We start from the raw sequence: 19,313 nt of genomic DNA, 5'->3' as shown, positions 1-19,313 counted from the left end.
AGAATCTTTAGGAAAGTCAATCTAGGACAAATGAGCCTTCCAGAAATGGCATCAAGAAAGAATACACATGCAGCCAGTCTGTAGGTTCTCAAGAGTACTATGCACCGGTTTAAAGAGTAAAGCAGATTTTCACAGGCACCATGTCCTCTTGGAAGTCAGGTTGGGCTGCAGTTTCTGGCCCCTGGTGTCTCACTGCTTCTTAGCAGGATCTACATGTTTCACACACTCCTGATAACAGACCAGGCACCCAGATTACTAGAGGCCCAGAGAGTCCTGTCTCCTCACAGTGCTGCAACCAGCAAGTTCCCTTCAAATGGTTTTCAAGTGGGTAAATGACTGCCCTTGATCTCAGCCACCAGGGTTGCCACAGGATGGGAGGGGTATGTGTCCTTGAGAAATATCACAGTGTGTAGCCATTTTGACTGTGCAACTACAGGACTCTGGTTGATGCTTGCCTTAAAGTAGTGTTCTAGCACAAAATTGGTGTTACTTTCATACCAAATGGGTAGAACAAGCCTGAAAAACACAAGAAAAATGGCAAGTCCAGGTACCTCAACTCCCACTCATGATAATCAGGTGATAGAAGCGTTAATGAATAATCCAGAGAAGAGTTCCCAAAAAGCTCTACAAACAGTAGTAAACATGGTAAGTGAAAAGACTGAAAACCTGCAAAGGACTCAGTGTGAGCATGGTAGGGAACCAGAGGAGGCAAACCAAGGATTAATACAGGAATCTCGTGAGCATGAGGAATCTACTCAAAGAGTAATATGGAATTGTGTGAGCAGGTTGAGAACAGTCAAAGAGAAATAAAGAAATTGCGTGAGCAGGCTGAAAGCAGTCAATGAGAAAGACATGAATTGCGTGAGCAGGCTGAGAACAGTCAAAGAGAAGCACAGGAATTGTGTGAGCATGCTGAGAACAGTCAAAGAGTAATACAGGAATTGGGAAAGTGGGATGAGAATAGACAAAGATCAGTACAGCCATTCATGGAATCCAGAAACAGACAGCTGAAAGAATTCAGGGAGACCACAAAAGGAATGCTGAATGGAGCCCGACAGAAGGAATAGGAGTCCAAGGAAACCATAACCAATCAACTAATTGATTTGAGAATAAACACTGAACACCAAATTAAGGAAGTAAAGAAGTTCATACAAGATCTAAAACAATGCTCCAACAAAGAATTTGAAGCCATCAAAGCTGACCAATTAGAAGAAAAAGGAATAAAAAAGTAATAGAGGGGACTGGGAAGGTGGCTCAGTGGTAGAGTGCTTGCTTTGCATTCATGAGGCCCTGGGTTCAATATCTCAGCAACACATAAGCAAAAAGAAAAAAGCTGGAAGTGCACCGTGGCTCAAGTGGTAGAGCGCTAGCCTTGAGCTGAAGAGCTGAGGGACAGTGCCCAGGCCCAGAGTTCAGACACTATGACCAGACAGACACACACACAAAAAACTAAGTAGAAAGTCTTGACAGTAGGTTAGACCGAGCAGAAGATCGAATCTCAGAGACTGAAGACAGCCTAGATATCATAGAGAAAGAACATACAACTATCCAAGACAAACCCCAGGAATATGATAGATCTATTCAACATTTGGAAGACACCATCAGAAGCCCTATTCTGAGGATAATGGGTGTAGAGGAGCACTTAGAGGCAGAAGTTAATGGTTTAGGAAATTTGTTTAACAAGATCCTAGCAGAGAACTTCCCAAACATGCAAAAAGATAGGCCTATTCAGATATAAGAAGTTTTTAGAACCCCAAATAGACCAGACTAAACAGGACATCCCACCCACACAGGATCAATTCAGACCAAGGAAAAGATCCTTAAAGCTGTCAAGAAGAAAAGCTCAATCACCTATAAAGGGAAACCAATTAGAATCACCTCAGATTTTTCAGCAGAGACAATTAAAGCAAGAAGAGCCTGGAATGATGTATGCCATGGCCTAAAGACAAACAACTGTGGATCAAGAATGCCGTACCCAGCTAAACTCTCCTTCATAACTGAATGTCAAATAAAAACCTTCCATAGCAAAGAAAAACTGAAACAATGTATCTCCACCAAACAAGCCATACAAAAGACATTTTAAAAATGTCCTATGCATAGAAATTCAACAAGACCACAATAAAGGCCAAGAAACAGCATACAAATTGAGAAATCAAGAACCACAGGAAGAACCCAGTTGTCACAGCCCCCAAGAAGGTAGATAGCATGGCAGGAACTACCAAACACCTCTCAGTCCTAACTCTCAACATTAACGGACTTAACTCTCCAATTAAGCGCCATAGATTGTCTAGTTGGATTAAAATGCAAGATCCTTCTATCTGCTGCCTTCAGGAGTCACACCTTGCCCATAAAAACAAACACATTTTGAAAGTGAAAGGCTGGAACAAAATGTACAAGCAAACGGCCTCCATCAACAAGCGGGAGTTGCAATCCTACTATCAGATAAAATAGACTTCAAGTTAAAACTAGTGAGAAGAGATAAAGAAGGTCGCTACATACTAATTAAGGTCTCTCTCCTTCAGGAGGATATTACAATTCTAAATATATATTCACCAAACAATGGAGCACCCAAATTTATCCAAGAAACACTACTACGTTCCCTCAAACTCACATAGATCCAAAGACATTAATTGTTGGGGATTTTAACACACCACTATCCCCACTAGATAGATCAACTCAGCAAAACCTCAACAGAGGAACTGCACATCTAAACAACTGCATAGAGCAACTAGATGTAACAGACATCTACCAAATATTTCACCCAGCAGCATCAGAATACATGTTTTTCTCAGCAGTTCATGGAACATTTTCCAAAATAGACCACATTTTAGCTCACAAAGCAAACTTGTCCAAATTCAGAAACATTGAAGTTATACCTTGCATTCTCTCAGACCATAAGGGAATAAAATTAGAACTGAACACCAAAAGCCACCAAAGAAAGTCCTGTAACACATGGAGGCTGAACAACACACTGTTGAATCACCAGTGGGTCATGGAAGAGATTAGAAAGGAAATTCAACTGTTCATGATATTCAATAAAAATGAACACACAAATTACCAGCTCCTCTGGGACACAGCAAAGGCAGTACTCAGAGGCAAGTTTATTGCTCTGAGTTCCTACATCAACAAATTGGAGAGATCTGAAACCAACAACATCTGAACCTCCTTGAGAAAGAACAGCAAGATAAACCCCAATCCAGTAGATGGAAAGCAATAATTAAAATTAAATCAGAATTAAATGAATTAGATTCCAAAAAACACATAGAAAGAATCAACAAAACAAAGAGTTGGTTCTTTGAAAAAATTAACAAATTGATAGACCCTTGGCAAATCTTATCAGAGAAAGAAGAGAACACACCCAAATAAATATACTCAGAGATGAGAATGGAAACATCACCACAGAAACAACCAAGATTCAGAACATTATAAGGGAATACTTCTCAAACCTTTATTCTAATAAGTTTGAGAACTTGGCAGAAATGGACTTTTTCCTAGCAAATATCGACATGCTGAAACTAAACCAAGATGAGTTAAACCATCTTAACAGGCCCATATCAAGCATTGAAATAGAAACAGCAATAAGAGATCTCCCATCTAAGAAGAGCCTAGGACCAGATGGATTTACAGAGGAATTCTACAAGGCCTTCAAAGCAGAGCTCACACCAATATTCCTCCAACTCTTCAATGAAATTGAAAGAGAAAATTCACTACTGAACTCGTTCTATAAAGCCATCATAACCTTCATCACCAAACCAGGAAGGGACTCATCAAAGGATGGACAAATGGGATTGCATGAAATTGAAGAGCTTCTTCATGGCAAAGGACATAGCTAGCAAGATCAATAGAAAGCCCGCGGATTGGGAGAAGATCTTCACTAACCATACAACGGACAAGGGTCTCATATCTAAAATATACCTGGAACTCAAAAAATTAAATCCCCCAACAACAAGTCCTCAAAGAAACAACTGCCCAATACATAAGTGTGCTAAAGACTTAAAGAGAAACTTCTCTGAAGAGGAAAGAAGGATGGCCAATAAACACATGAAGAAATGTTCAACTTGCCTAGTCATAAAAGAAATGCAAATCAAAACAACATTGAGATACACCTCACCCCAGTTAGAATGGCTATTATCAAGAACTCTAATAACAACAGATGCTGGAGGGCATATGGACAGAAGGGAACCCTACTTCATTGTTGGTGGGAATGTAAACTTTTTCAAACCACTAAGGAAAGTAGTATGGAGGTTCCTCAAAAGACTCTGCATAGAACTCCTGTATGACCTAACAATCCCACTTTTGGGCATTTACTCAAATGATCAAAAACAAGAACATACTAAAGCTACCAGCACAACCATGTTTATTGAAGCATTATTATTTACCATAGCTAAGATATAGAACCAACCCAGATGCCCCTCAGTAGATGAATGAATCAAGAAAATGTGACACACATACACACACACACACACACACACACACACACACAATGGAATTCTATGACTCCATCAGAAAGAATGACATATTATCATTTGTAAGGAAATGGAAAGAGCTGGAAAAAATTATATTAAGTGAAGTAAGCCAAGCCCAAGGAAACATAGGTCCCATGGTTTCACTTATTTGCAATAACTTGTATATGTCCAGGACAAGAAGAAAAGCTCAAAAGCTATGTACATATGAACATATAAGATGGTGTTAAGTGAGTGAAATCAACCCCCCCCCACACACAGTGACACAGTGGTTTTTTTCTTTTCTTGCTATTGTTTTAAAAGTACTTATAATGTACTATATGATTTTTTTTATTTCTTAAGTATGTTCCTCCCACATGGTATAACTCTTGTTTTCACTGTATTTGATTCCCATGCCCTACATCTTGTATATACACTTTTCTTATTTGGGGAGGGTAAGGAAAATAAACAAAATGCTTAAACAGGGATACTGGTTGACCCACTATAACAGTGAGATGTACAAGACACTATGTTGAAAAAGAACTTTACAACTTGTGGGAGGGGAGGGAGGGAGGAGTTGGGGAGGTAGGTAGGGAAGGGATATTAGAGAAAAACAAAGGAAGAGGTAACAATGCTCAATAGGAAATGTACTCAATACCTTACTCATGTAACTGTAAAACCCCTCTGCACAGTATTTTTATGACAAAAAATATATTAAAAAATGAAGGGTTACAGTGAAGAGTATGTTTGAATGGACAGCCACTCCTAAACAGGAAGGGGTCCATGCAGACCCTCAGACCATGTCTCTAAGGTATAACAGAGCTACAGTGGGAATTGGCAACCTGTGAACAATGAGTTCAAGGAAGAATTTCAAAATGAGCACAGTCATAGCTCCCTGTCTCTGCTCAAGTACTCATGTTTGCACTCATGTTGTGGGGGCATTATCCATCTGTGGGATTCTGAGCCTGCTTCTCTCAGGATAGCGCCGAATTTACAAACTTCACTTTAGTGAGAGTTCACAGTATTCCAAGGACTGCAGAAGCCACACAGCTCCCCTGGAGGAGGACAAAGGAAAAGTAGGGGAAGGGAAGGGCTCACAAAAAGTGCTGACCACTGACTTCCTGTGACCACTGCCCCATCAGTGCCACTCCCTTGCAGGACCAACCTTGCCCTGCCTCTCCTATGTCCCTGCCTATCCCATGTCACGTCCAAACTCCTGGTTGGAAAAGGACCAAGTGAATTGTGCCTGTTGGTGAGTGCAATGGAATAGCTTTGAACCAGGATCCTCAGATGTTAGCTGAGAAGTTAAGCTTGCAGTTGTGGGCCATTGGTACCTGGTTCATGTATCTGATTCTTTCTCTCTCTCTTTGCTTGTCTCTCTGTGTCTGTGTCTGTGTCTGTTTTTGCCTGCCTCTCTCTCTCTCTGCAGAGCACACATGTAGCATCATGCTTAGACTAATAAGTTTCACTCAATTTATCCAAACACTTCCAATATTCCAGTATGAATCCACACCAATAACTAACTCTTATACCTAATTCTAGTAAGCATGTCCCACACGTGGAGAGCTCACGAGGCATGTCACTTGGATTGGAGGTTGAGGGGTGTCCATTGAGAGTGTCCTCCAGGCTGCTCTGGATAGCTGGAGGGAGTAGTGGCCACCTTGCCTGGGCGCTCCAGTGGAGGGTCAGTCTGATGTGGAGTCGATTGGCTCAGGGAGGTCGTCTCACTTGGTCTTCGCTTTCCTGGGTTTTTATGTTTTAGGCTGGGCTTCTTCACTTCTGTCCTTTCTGGTTATTGCTGCCGGCTGGTTGCCTTGGTGATGGCTTCACTTCTGGCCTTGTCTAGTTATCTCTGCAGGTTCTGCTTCAGCTGGTCCCCTTGGTAAAGTCTTTGGCTCCCTAGATGTGTACTTATCTCTGTATTCCATAGTTCTAACTCCTAATTTCAAGCTTAATATTTCATATTATTTCACAGCACACATACACTCAATATATTCCCTATTTAACAATGCATTGTGCCAGTATTCCATGATTCTCACTACATTCTCTCTTTCTCTCGCTCTGCCTCTCTGTGTCTTTCTCTCTGTGTCTCTTTCTCTGTCTCTCTGTCTCTCTGTCTCTCTGTATGTCTCTCTCACATTCTCTCTCTCTCTTTCTCTCTCTCCCTCCCTCTCTCTCCACACACACACACACACACACACACACACACACACACACACACACACACATCCTGGCTCTGTCTCCTCATCTTTGTCCAGATCATTAGGTATATGTAAGTTTTCATCAACCTCCTCAAACATACAGAGATTCTTCTAAGAACCTTTCATTCCATGTTTTTAGCATGGTTATTGTAGATGTCATGGTCTCTGAATGGTGGTGCAGGAAGTGGAAGGACCCATCCGGACCTTCAACCTTGCAGTGGTGCACCACAGCCACAGTACTAAGAAGAAGCATTGTGATTTTCAGTCAAAATAAAGGAATTTGATCCTAGACCCTGAACTTCAAAGAGCTAAACTCTCAGCCCCCTCAGCTCAGGTGCTATTTAGATTAGGAGAATGAAGGTCAGAGAGAGCTATTGAATCTGAGTAGCCAAATATCCTTTTTCTGAGTTTCCAGACGAGTGTCTTGATTTACCAACACTGCAGCATCACTTTCTCCCCTCATCCAGCAGTAACCCATTTGGCTGGCACCAGACCTGGAACTTGAACTAATTTTATACAGGAATTCAACCAGGAGAAACAGAGAAACCACATCATGAGAGGCCCAACTGGGAATCTTATTAGAAAGCTGGCAACTACAGGTGGACTCCTGTCTCAAAGATCTGCAACCCAGAATGTAGATTGCACAAAGTTTTTAAAGACAAAAACCACATGTTTGGCATGGAGACCCAAGCAAACCATATAAGAAATTACTCAGTGGCAAGCAAAGCTTCCATATAGGGGAGCTGTCAGGGGTGAGCAAATCAAACCATCTAAGGAAATAATCCAGAGTGAGTATTGTCTGTAGCAAAGCTTTTGTGGGACTAAAAGCATGACATCTGCAATTCAAAGAATTGGGCTGGGAAGGTGGCTCAGTGGTAGAGCACTTGCCTTGCATGCATGAGGCCCTGACTTCCTGTGACCACTGCCCCATCAGTGACATTCTCTTGCAGGAACAACCTTGCCCAGCCTCTAAATGTCCCTGCCTACTCCGTGTCAGGTCCAAACTCCTGGCTGGGCAAGGTCTAGTTGAACTGTACCTGTTGTTCAGTTGCAGTGTGCTGTCTGGAGGGCCAGAAAAGGTCTTGTGAGGCAGCCATGCTACTCCACCAACTTCCTGCTTGTCTGACTGCAGTGGTCTGTGGATTCCTACTTCTCCCACTTTGGATTAAGGGTGAGACTCCTGCAGAGGATGGTTCTGGGTGGGGAGTGGAGGGTAATAGGACCCAGAGTGAGATCTGCCACATTGTACAGAACAGAGTTTTAGCTTGGAGAAAGGAGGGGTGGAGGGGCAGGTGGACATAACAGATGATAGTATGGGAAAATTGTGCTCCATAAGTATCCATAAAATGCCCACAGTGGTGATCATAGAACTCAGAGAAGGTCATTGATGCCTGAGGACACAGAGGAGTGAGCCCCAAATGAAGGAGTCTGAGGTGCACTGAAATGTGCCAGGCAGTCAGGAATTCTAGACATTTCCCTCCTGTATGTGTTGTGGCAGCAGTAGCTGTAATTACTCCTGCATTTGCTCATGTAATTGTCATTCACACTATCCTCTATTCCTGACTGGGTCTACATCATCACCAGAAAAGCATCTTGGGATTGTGCAATATTCCCCTGCAACAGTTTCTCGTTCTGGAAGAGCTATATCTCCCTAGAAAGGTATCATGAATTTGAATTGAGATGCCACTGGGTTTCTTTCACCTAGGTTTCAAATCTGGGCAAAAGCTTGTTGGCTCCTTGGGTAAAGGGTATGTACCCTGTGCCTACCACAAAGTCCTCAGGCCCTTATCAGGAGCTCATGCCACCAGAAAATTATATCCAGAAATGTATGTGCAACCTTTGATCTCCCTCACCCCAGAGCGTGCTAGGGTGGGCCTTGATGAACTCCCCTACTCTCTCTCCCCTAAGCCGTTCCCCTTACCTCACCCATGGCCCACTCCTACCAGATTCCCTCCATTACCTGCTCTTGGTCAGGCTCTGGGTATTGATTATGAAATAGTGATTCCAAGATCACAACTGTTACTATCAGGAGGAGCTGGCTGTGTAAATCAATGTATCCAGAAGTCCCAGGGTTTTAATCTCCTAATTCAAGGGTCACTTTTTGACACTGCATGACTCAGCTTCTTCATAATATTTCATGCGAGGCTTGAAGCAACATCTATGTGGCTGGTCTCTAACAGGAACCTATGAGCAATGTTTATCCTCTAGTGTAAAACTATGAAGTATGGTGGCCACAGTGAGTTCCAGGGTCAGAGTTCCCATGTAGCCAAAACCTCTAGCGAAGACAACATGGAGGTCAGTGGTATGTCTTTGGACTTGCAAAGAGGTTGGGAAATTGCTGTCTGTGGTGTCTATTTGTAGTTGCTATCTTGATTCAGTCATACCAGGCTACATGAAACTGGCTGATTCACAACTAGCTCCAAGATAGTGGTTAGGGGCAGAGGAGTTATTTTTCTTATAGGAACAGGTCAGATTCGTGAATTTCTGCAAACTGAAGATGATAATGGGGGAGAGAGTGTTCTCATAGAGGTGGAATTGGTACTGGTTAAAATATAGCCAGGGATTGTGGCCCTGACTAGATGTCTAAAAACACGTAAAGGAGCAAGAGTTTCGGGGCTACCTACTATGAGCACAAATAAAAGCAATCTCTGTATTAAGGTAGTGGAAATAAACCTAATGTATGCAGCATTCACCTAAACAGTTACTATGATTGTACAAGCCAGTTTGATGTGAACATGAGATAATTTCCAATGACCTTCTCCATTCTTGAACCCCAACAAAAGCTGGCAAGGGTTTTCATGATCTGATCAGAGCTATGTTCCTCTCTCCTTAGGGCCCTTATCTCATCTTAGCATTTTAGATACCTCCACTGTGAGTTCCATGAGGACTGGAAAGGTTCAGTCCAGTCCTCAGCTTCCTCATGGGGCCTTGTTAAAAATGTTGGGTAACTAGAAATGATGCTTATTCTCCCATCACTTAAGATATAAGCTGGAAGCTGGTAGGGCTTAATGATGATATGAAGTCCCTGAGAACCTCGGGGAGCCTGCCTGGTAGGAAGGTCTGGGTCAGGTCAGTGAAAACAATGGTGTTGGAGCACAGTCATGCAGACAGAATGTATGTGAAGCCATTGAACCTGCAGATCAGAGGACCTTGCCAGGCTGAGCTGTGGGTGGCATAGAGCCAACAGGAGCCACAATGTGAGTGGCATCTGATGGGGCACACCCAACTCTCATGTGCATCTCTCTACCCACAGGCCAGGAGCCAGCCAGCCCCATCAGGACCACACACACCGGGCAGGTACGAGGCAGCCTTGTCCATGTGAATGACACCAATGTGGGAGTCCACATCTTTCTGGGAATTCCCTTTGCCAAGCCACCTGTAGGACCACTGCGGTTTGCCCCTCCAGAACCCCCTGAACCATGGAGTGGTATAAGGAATGCCACTTCCTACCCAGCCATGTAAGTTCTTGTGTGGTGAGAATCTCTGTGGTGGGATGGGCACCCCGGACCAGACTCAGTGTTTCTCCCATATAAACCTCACACTCCACGTCCTTTGCATTGCAGCATTTCCCATTTAGTGGGTGGAGCAACTTTGCCAGGCTCATGGCTCTGGCTTTGTGTATGAACAGTGCTAGGCACCAGGTGCCAAAGCACAGAGATATACTTGTGCCATGACTTGGATCATGCCAATTGTTCTCTGCCACCAGGGGAGGCATCCCTGGGAAAGGTTCACCTGGGCTGTATGGACCTGACAGAGCTCCTGGTCCAGCAGCAGATGATACAGATCCCTGAGGAGGGCAGCAGCGGGGGCTCCTTGGAGAAGCCAAGCTCCACAGTCACTGTTACTCAAAGGACCAGGTGGCACTGGTTAAAGAAATGTCTATGTGCTTCCAACTGGACATGTGGTAAAAGGAGTGTGTTTTTCTGGGGTCCTTGATTTGGATTTCAGCAATGTCCCACTACCCTAGAGGTAACTGAGCTTCATTCATTCATACTACACTGGTGTGGTAGCAGCAACCCTGGCTGATCTTTAATTGGCACAGAGAAATGGTGTAAATGTCAATACTTGCAGCCAATGCTTCTAGAGAATGCTATGAATCAAGATGTACAAGCCTTAGGAGGGGAGATATCCAAGGCCCACAACAACATGAAGGTTTCCTGGAGATCAGACCTGCACCTAGCTTGAGGTGGAGAGCCTCACCCATCCCAAGTCATGTGGTCTGCGTTTTGTTTGGGAGAGTCATGAGAGAAGATTCTGTATAAACAGAGCACCAGTGCAGCAGAGATTTACAGTGACTGGAAACAAATCTAGCCTCAAGGTCAGATCTTTGACCGTGAGACAAACCCTGGAATAATTGTCTACTCTTTGAAACAGGTGTCTGCAAAAGGCTCTTCCTATGAATACACTGAAGATGGTGAAGCTAACTAGACCTCCAATCTCAATGTCTGAAGACTGCCTTTATCTCAACATCTATTCACCTGCCAGTGCCCAGGAGGGCTCTAACCTGCCTGTGAGTGTCAGGACTTGGTTGTACTTTGCGGGAGGACATTTCTTCTGTAAGACTCTTAGTAGTGGCAAGACTAGATCTGAGGCAGTGTGGAACCAATGAGAAGTTTCATTATTAGGTTCCAAATACCACTTGCCAGGAAGGGTGACTCACCAATAGTAGGGGATGCAGAATCCTAACTGTTCCCAGATGTTAGAGGCCTGGGCTCTTTAATCAAACAAGAACTCACTCTAGCAACTTGAGCCCAGAATATTTACTGAGAAGCCCAAGTGCTTTACTTTGAGATCACCCAAGTTGTGGGTTATGTATCATGCCAATGCTAGTATATGATCCATTTGACTCATATGAAAGTGAGACTGAGGGAAATGCACCTTTTCTTTCCACTGTAGATGGGCAAAAGAGTTAAGGCAATAATACTGTAGTTTTGGAGTCATGAATTCAGACTTCAATTTCTGGTATGGATCTCAAGTATAGTGATTGAACGAGGGACCCTCACCCAAGGCCAAGTTCAGGAGATCCTAAGGGAGTTCTTGACATGTTGGCAAATGGCACACAGCCAAACCCATGGACAGTGTTATGGACACCAGAGGTAGGATTGTGGCTGAATGAGAATTGATGACAGTTGTCTTGACCTTCCCAGGTGATGGTGTGGATCCATGGTGGTGCACTGGTTTCAGGAATGGCTTCCTTGTATGATGGATCCAGGCTGGCAGCCATTGAGAATGTGGTGGTGGTCACTATCCAGTACCGCCTAGGAGTTCCAGGCTTCTTCAGGTGAGCCTGGGATTGAGCTGGCCAATGAGTGCCAAACACAGCTGCAACAGCCCTGTGACCCTTGTCTCTGCCAATTCTCAGCACTGGAGACCAGCATGCCACTGGCAACTGGGGCTACCTGGACCAAGTGGCCGCCCTACGCTGGGTCCAACAGAATATCGCCCACTTTGGAGGCAACCCTGACCAGGTCACCCTTTTTGGCGAGTCTGCAGGTGGCACAAGTGTGTCCTCACATGTCGTGTCCCCCATGTCCCAAGGACTCTTCCATGGTGCCATCATGGAGAGTGGGGTGGCCCTGGCACCAGCCCTCATCTCGAGCTCCTCTGAACCAGTCTCCTCAGTGAGTGCCCTCGGCTGCCCTGGTCCAGATTCCCTGTTTTTCTCTTCACCCGAAGAGCCCCTGATTCCCTTTGCTTGCTTGGTACAAAAAGAACCATGTGGTAAGTTGGGAACTTCTTGGGAATTGGTGAGGGCTCAGAGGTAGGATCCACACCTTTGAGCTGGGGGAAGATCTCTCTAGCCAAGGCCCCTGAGCATCACGAATGTGGGAATAAATTTCATACCTACAGTAATCCACACACTATACCCTAAGAGATCTGGAGGAACTTGCATCAATCTGGGTCTGGGAAAACCTCTCTTGCTACTTCAAAGGGTGAGGCAGCCCCTTCCTGGTTGCTTTCCAGATGGTGGCCAACCTGTCTGCCTGTGAGCAGGTGGACTCGGAGGCCCTGGTGCGCTGCCTGCGGGCCAAGAATGAAGAGGAAATGCTGGCTATTACCAAGGTCAGGCTGAATGGTGTGGTGAAGTTTCAGCATGGGAAACTGATCCCTGAGGGAAAAAGGGAGATAGGGTGAGAATCACCCAGTCTTAATACTCTGAAACAATGACTCTGATTTGCACCCCTGGATACAAAACAAAAACAAAGGGAGGCTAACTCAAGTGTTGGATCTTTTGGTATATGTGTGGGAGAGAATACTGGGAAGAATTAGGATAGGGTGGAAGTAACATGAGTACAATAGAAAATGTGTGCTATGTGATCTCACTTCCTTATCACTGATGCCTCCTCAGACCTTCAAGGAAATCCCTGCAGTGGTGGATGGGGTCTTCCTACCCAGGCACCCCAAGGAGCTGCTGGCGTCTGCTTACTTCCACCCAGTCCCTAGCATCATTGGAGTCAACACTGATGAGTTTGGCTTCCTCCTCCCCATGGTGAGCCTTAGTTCTAACTCATGATTTTCTGGTGAGCTTATCTGCTATGTGTGTGAGTGTTAGGGGGTGCATGGTTGGACAGGGCATGATACCTTCATGACCACGCATTTCTAACTGTCTCCCCACCACTCAGGTCTTGGGATTTCTTGACACGATAAAGGGAATAAGTAGAAGTACCTTGCCATCTGTCATGCAGAACATGGTAGGACTCATGGTAAGGATCTAGACACCTGCCTCAATGGATGGGGAACCCCAAGATATTTGCTCATACACTAATTTTCAGGAATATAGGATATGTGTTTGTGGCAGGGTTACACCAGAGCCTGGCTCTTCCCTCTTATACTAATCTCCCACAGAGTCCCCATCTCTCCACCCAGAGGCTGCCTCCTCCCTGTCATTGAACTGTCTGCTTAGCCTGACTCTCTCTGATCCTCTTGGCACAGAACTTGCCTGCTAAGTGTGCTCACCTGCTGATGGAAGAGTATATGGGGAACACTGAGGACCCCCAGACCCTCCAAGCCCAGTTCCAAGACATGATGGGGGACTTCATGTTCGTGATGCCTGCACTGCACGTAGCACATTTTCATAGTGAGTACATTTGTAGTTGAGGCCTGATGGCACTGCGGGCAGCTCAGAGCTGTGCATCCCAGGTGACCTCTGTCCAAATCCCTACCTTCTCTGTCTCAAGGCTCCAGTGCCAGGCACTTGATGTCCCACCAGTCATCAAATTCTCATGGCTACTCTAAGACACAGGCATCACTGGCACTTTACAGAAGAGAAAACTTAATCAGTTACTAGTCTAAGACTACACAGGAAATCGAAGCCATGATTTAACCAAAGTTTTTCCCATTGGGATAACTAGGAGAACAGGAGTAGCATGCAATTCTTGACCTCAAAGCTCATCCTAGAAATCAGAGAATGGAGCACTGACTGTGATGAGCACCTTTGGTTTTTACAAGGCCTCCTCCTGCCTGATGCTTCTCACTTCACAGTCCAGATTCCAGGCAGCTTCACCCTAGCTATCTTGTCACCAAAGGTGAGGAAGGACAACTCTAGTTGAGGGGTCACCATGTCCTAATTTGTCTCCACATCCAGGTTTCCATGCCAGCGTCTACTTCTATGAGTTCCAACATCGTAAGAACTTGACCGTGAACCTCAGGCCCCCGTATGTGAGGGCCGACCATGGTGATGAGGTTGACTTTGTTTTCGGGTCTTCCTCCTATGGCAGCAGCCGTGAGTCTTCATTTCTATTAGCTACAGTTGGCCACACTAAAATGCTAAGAGAGAGGACACAATCAAGTGTCCAAAACCTTACTATTCTAAAAGCTGCAGGTTTTTAGAATCCTAGCCTTTCCCCAAGCAGCCTGTGCTCCCAACACCTGTCCACATCTACAATAAGGTGTCAGACATGGGTACAGAGAGCATGATTGGAAGTTATGATTGTCAATAAATTATTCCCAAGGACTGGGGGTAGAAATGACCTCTAGACCAGGAACACACACTGGTGTATTCAGCTAGAGGCTGGGATGAGTAATGGAAGGTTGTGCAATGGGAGTATCTGATCCTGGGTGGGACAGAGGAAAAGGATCAGGCCTGGCATGGAGGACCAGACTACAATTGAATGTAGGGTGTAAAGCCAGAGTAGGCACCCTAAAATTGTCCAGGATATGGATCTTTGTTCTCCTCTCTGCAGCTGGCTTTTCTGAGGAAGAGAAGTTACTGAGCAGGAGGATGATGAAGTACTGGGCCAACTTTGCCCAGAATGGGTGAGATAATACATCTAACCCTGCCTCCCACCAGTGGAGTCCACCTAGTGATTCCCTTGTGGCATTCTCATAGGGACACATCATCCTTAATTATGTGATAACACTCCTCCAAACCCCAGCACTCACTCACACAGAGGGTCAAGTCATGCTCTCTTGCCCCAGAGATCTCAAAGGTGGACCACAGCATTGTGGAAAGATCAGCACTCACCTCTGTGAGGTGGCTCTGATCCATAAGGAACACACACTAAGGGTGGGTCTTGGTTTTCCTATACCAGAAAAGTTTCCCTCATTCCCTCCATTCTTGATCTTTTTTTTTTTTTTTTTTTTTTGGGGGGTCTGGTCGTGGGGCCTGAACTCTGGGCCTGGGCGCTGTCCCTCAGCTCTTCAGCTCAAGGCTAGCATTCTACCACTTGAGCTACAGCGCCACTTCTGGCTTTTTTCTTTTTGCTTATGTGGTGCTGAGGAATCAAACCCAGGGCCTCATGCATGCAAGGCAAGCGCTCTACCACTGAGCCACCTTCCCAGCCCTCCACTCCTGATCTTTTGGGCTGCCTGGCATGACTCTAATGAGGTGGTTGGTCCAGGCTCACAAGGACTCAGAATGACCTTCACCCTCCTCCTGGGAGGGGGTGTCCACAGGAACCCCAACAGTGAGGACCTGCTCCATTGGCCCATGTTTGACCAGAATGAACAGTATCTACAGCTGGACATCCATCCTGCCGTGGGCCAAGCCCTGAAGGCCTCCAGGCTGAAGTTCTGGACCAAGACTCTGCCCCAGAAGATCCAAGAGTTCAATGGGACCTCACATCTGTGTGTGACATGTTCTTCACTGTTTTTTCTTCTCTTCTCTCTTCATTTATTTTCCTTTTTTTGGTAATGAGCATCGAATATACTTGCTCAGCCAGTGCCTTGCCACTGAACTACATCCCAGTCCTCTTGTATTTTTAATCAAGTTGTTTAGAACACTTTCAAACCTAACTTTATGCAGACACATACTTTCATTTCTATTGGATTCTCTTCTGGGTCTTTGAGTATTTAATTGGAGATACAAGTATCATCGACTTCCATGCCTGGGCTGGCTTTGAACCAAAGTCCTCAGTTCTAGGGTTCCTGAGAAGCTAGAATTATAGGTGTGAGCCACTGGCACCCAGCTTGTGTCTCTGATGCTTTATCTCTTGTCTTTTTTTGTCTCTCTGGATCTACATCTATGTGTATATTTGCCTCTCTGTTTGTATCTGCCACTCTTTCTTTGTTTCTCTCCCCCTCTCCCTCCCTCCCTCCCTTTCCCTCTCCCTCCCTCCCTCCCTTTCCCTCTCCCTCCCTCCCTCCCTCCCTCCCCCCTCCCCCCCCCCCTCTCTCTATATATATCCTGATTCTGTCTCCTCATCTTTGTCAAGATCACTAACTATATGTAAGTTTTCATCAACAGCCTCACTCATACAGAATGCTTCTAAAACCCTCTCATTCCATGATTTTAGTATTAACATGGTTATTGTGGATGCCAGGGTGCTGAATGGTGGTGCAGGAAGTGAGAGTGCGGATGGGGACCTTGCAGTGGTGCACCACAGCCACACTAGTAAGAAGAAGCATTGTGAACTTCAGGGAAAATAAAGGAACTTGTTACTAAACCCTGAACTTCAAGGACCTAGACTCTCAGCTCCCCAGCCCAGGTACTGATTAGATTAGGAGAATGAAGGTCAGAGAGAGCTATTGAGTCTATGTAGCCAAAAGTCCTTATCCTGAGGTTCCAGACCAGTGTCTGGGCTTACACACACTCTAGCCTCACTTTCTCCCCTGGCTGTATCCCATTTGGCTGATACCAAACCAGCACCTTGATCTAACGCCCCTGCTTCATTTTCTCCCTTCTTCAGCTGTGCCTCAGTTTGCATAATATCTATTTCTCACTATTAGTTACTGTCTGATCAACCTCCACCAGAATGTATGGGTTGAGCCATGTGCTGGTGGCCTGAGCCTAACTCTCAAGAGACTGAGATGTGAGGATTGCAGCTTGAAGCCAGCCTGGGTAGGAAAGTCCATGAGATTCTTCTCTCCTTTAAGCAGGAAAAAGCTGGCAATGGAGCTTCAGCTCCAGTGGAGTGCAACTCCAGTTTTGAGTGAAAAAGCTAAGAGATAGCTCTCAGCCCTGACTTCAGGCCCTGGTGCCAGGACACTCACTCACACACACACACCACCACCACCACCACTACCACCACCAAAACCAATACTAACAACACCAACAATTTCAGGAGCAGAAGCACTATATTAGGTACTTCCTTATCAGACCATGAACCCAGTATAAAAACCCTATCCTATAAGCAAGAGTGAATCACTCAGCTTTGGCTAGAGGCTCTGCAATAAACTTGTGCTGTTAGTCATCTATCTCTTTGTCTATTCTCCAAACTGTGTGTGAGAGTCTGCCAAGAGCGTCTGCTCAGGTCTGGGTAGAAGGGTCTGGGACCATGTCCTGGGCCTCAGTTCCTTAGACTGGAGACCTTGAGCGCACGTCAGACCTTGTGGCTGGAATGGAGGTCAGAGTCTTTAGTCAAGTCATGCCAGGGAAATGAACACTCCAGGAATGGCACCAAGAAGGAAAGCCAGTAGTGCCAGGCTGTAGGTTCTCAACAGTATTGTGTAGCATATTGAAGAATGAAACCTGGTTCTTAGAGGCAGTGAAGTCTGTGTCGGGTTGAGCCTTCCACTTCCTCTGGGAAGTCAGGCAGGGCTGCAGCAACTGGCACCTGCTGCATCCTAGCAGGATTCTATACTTTTCACAAACTCCCAATTACTGACCTCACTCACAGATTACCACAGTCTCAGAGAGCCCTGTATCTTCGCAGTGCTGCAATCATAAAGTTGCCTTTAAATGTTTTTCAGGTGTGAAAATGCCTGACCTTGAGCTCAGATTGGGGGTTGGTGAATAGGGGGATGGGTCCTTAGAAATCACACAGTGACAAGTATGTTCGAAGGGTCAGTCATTCCTAAAAAGCGTCAGACTATGACGCTGGGGGATGAGGGAACTTTAAACATGGATTCTGTAATCTATGAACAATGAGAACAAGGAGGAATTTCAAAACAAGCACAGTCATACCTCCCTGTCTCTGCTCAAGTGCTCATCTTTACCTCACAGGAGGTGGGGGCATTGTGCATCTGTGGAATCCTAAGCCTGCTTCTCTGCAGACCAGCCCTGAATTTCTCCAGTACAACCTTCACTTCAGTGATAGTTCCTAGTATCTCAAGGGCTGCAGAAGTCACCCAGTACCTTTGGAGGAAAGCAAAAGGAAAGTAGGAGAAGGGAAGGCCTCACATCCAGAGTGCTGACCACTGATTTCCTGTGACCACTGCCCCATCAGTGCCCCTCTCTTGCAGGAACAACCTTGCCCATCCTCTCCTATGTCTCCACCTACTCCCTTTCAGGTCCATACTCCAGGCTGGGCAAGGGCTAGGTGAATTGTGCCTGTTGGTGGTTTAAAATGTGCTGCATAGAGACACAGAAATGGTCCTGTGAGACAGCCATGCTGCTGGACCAACTTCCTGCTTGGCTGATTGCAGTGGTCTATGGGTTCCTGCTTCTTCTACTCTTGATCCAGGGTGAAACTCCAGAGGGCACCAGTTGGTGGGGAAGGCACCAGGGTGAGATTTGGCACATTGTGTAAAGCAGAGTTAGAGCTTGGATGAGGGAGGGAAGAAGGGATAGGTGAAGATTACAAATGATATTGTGGAAAAATTGTGCTACACAATGCTCATTGTGCTGATCATATAGCTCAGAGAGGTCAGAGATGCCTGAGGACACAGAGGAATGAGGCCCATATGAAAGCATCTAGGGTGCACTGACATGTTCCGGACAGAGTCAGAGATTCTGAACATTTTCCCTCCTTTGTGGATTGTTACAGTTGTTGTAACTGCTACTAAACCTGCTAACATAATTGTCATTCAAACTGATTGGATCCCCTCATTGCCAGAGGAGCATCTTGGCATGGTCCAAAGCCACTGCAAAGGTTTCTGATTCTGGAAGAGCTATACCTCCCCAGAAACACATCAGGAAGTTGAACTGAGATGCCACTGCGTTTCTTTCACCTACGTAACAACTCTAGGCAAAGGCTTGGCTTGGCTTCTAGGACAAAAGAGGATATGCCCTGTGCCAGCTACTCAGTCCTCATGATCTTATCAGGAACTCATGCAACCAGAGGATTATATCCAGAAATGTATGTGCAAACTTTGATTCCCCTCACCCCAAAGAAAGCTGGGATGTGCCCTGATGCACTCACCTACCCTCTCCCATTTAATCTGCACTGAGTTCCCCTCAGCTCACCCATGGCCCACTCCTTCCAAATTCCCTCCCATATCTGCATTTGATCAGGATCTGACTAGTGATTCTGAAATAGTGATTACAAGGTAACAACTGCTTATTACAAGA

The 19,313-nt window shown here is 45.5% G+C and overlaps 1 protein-coding gene across 1 annotated transcript; it reads left to right on the top strand.

Annotated features, from left to right (window-relative positions):
* Positions 1-7,738: 7,738 nt before the first annotated feature.
* LOC122126069 (pyrethroid hydrolase Ces2e-like) lies at positions 7,739-18,342 on the top strand. Its single transcript, XM_042700614.1, has 14 exons — positions 7,739-7,814; positions 9,897-10,101; positions 11,018-11,153; positions 11,791-11,924; positions 12,006-12,264; positions 12,608-12,706; positions 12,993-13,133; positions 13,267-13,347; positions 13,577-13,721; positions 14,229-14,366; positions 14,827-14,899; positions 15,539-15,709; positions 16,378-16,475; positions 18,266-18,342. The coding sequence occupies exons 1-14, from the start codon at positions 7,739-7,741 to the stop codon at positions 18,340-18,342; spliced, it is 1,833 nt and encodes a 610-aa protein (XP_042556548.1).
* Positions 18,343-19,313: the final 971 nt, after the last annotated feature.

The sequence above is a fragment of the Dipodomys spectabilis genome, unplaced genomic scaffold, assembly GCF_019054845.1.
Source record: "Dipodomys spectabilis isolate Male_0828 unplaced genomic scaffold, ASM1905484v1 ptg000273l, whole genome shotgun sequence".
Taxonomy (NCBI): Eukaryota; Metazoa; Chordata; class Mammalia; order Rodentia; family Heteromyidae; genus Dipodomys; species Dipodomys spectabilis.
This window is presented reverse-complemented; position numbering and strand designations above follow the sequence as displayed.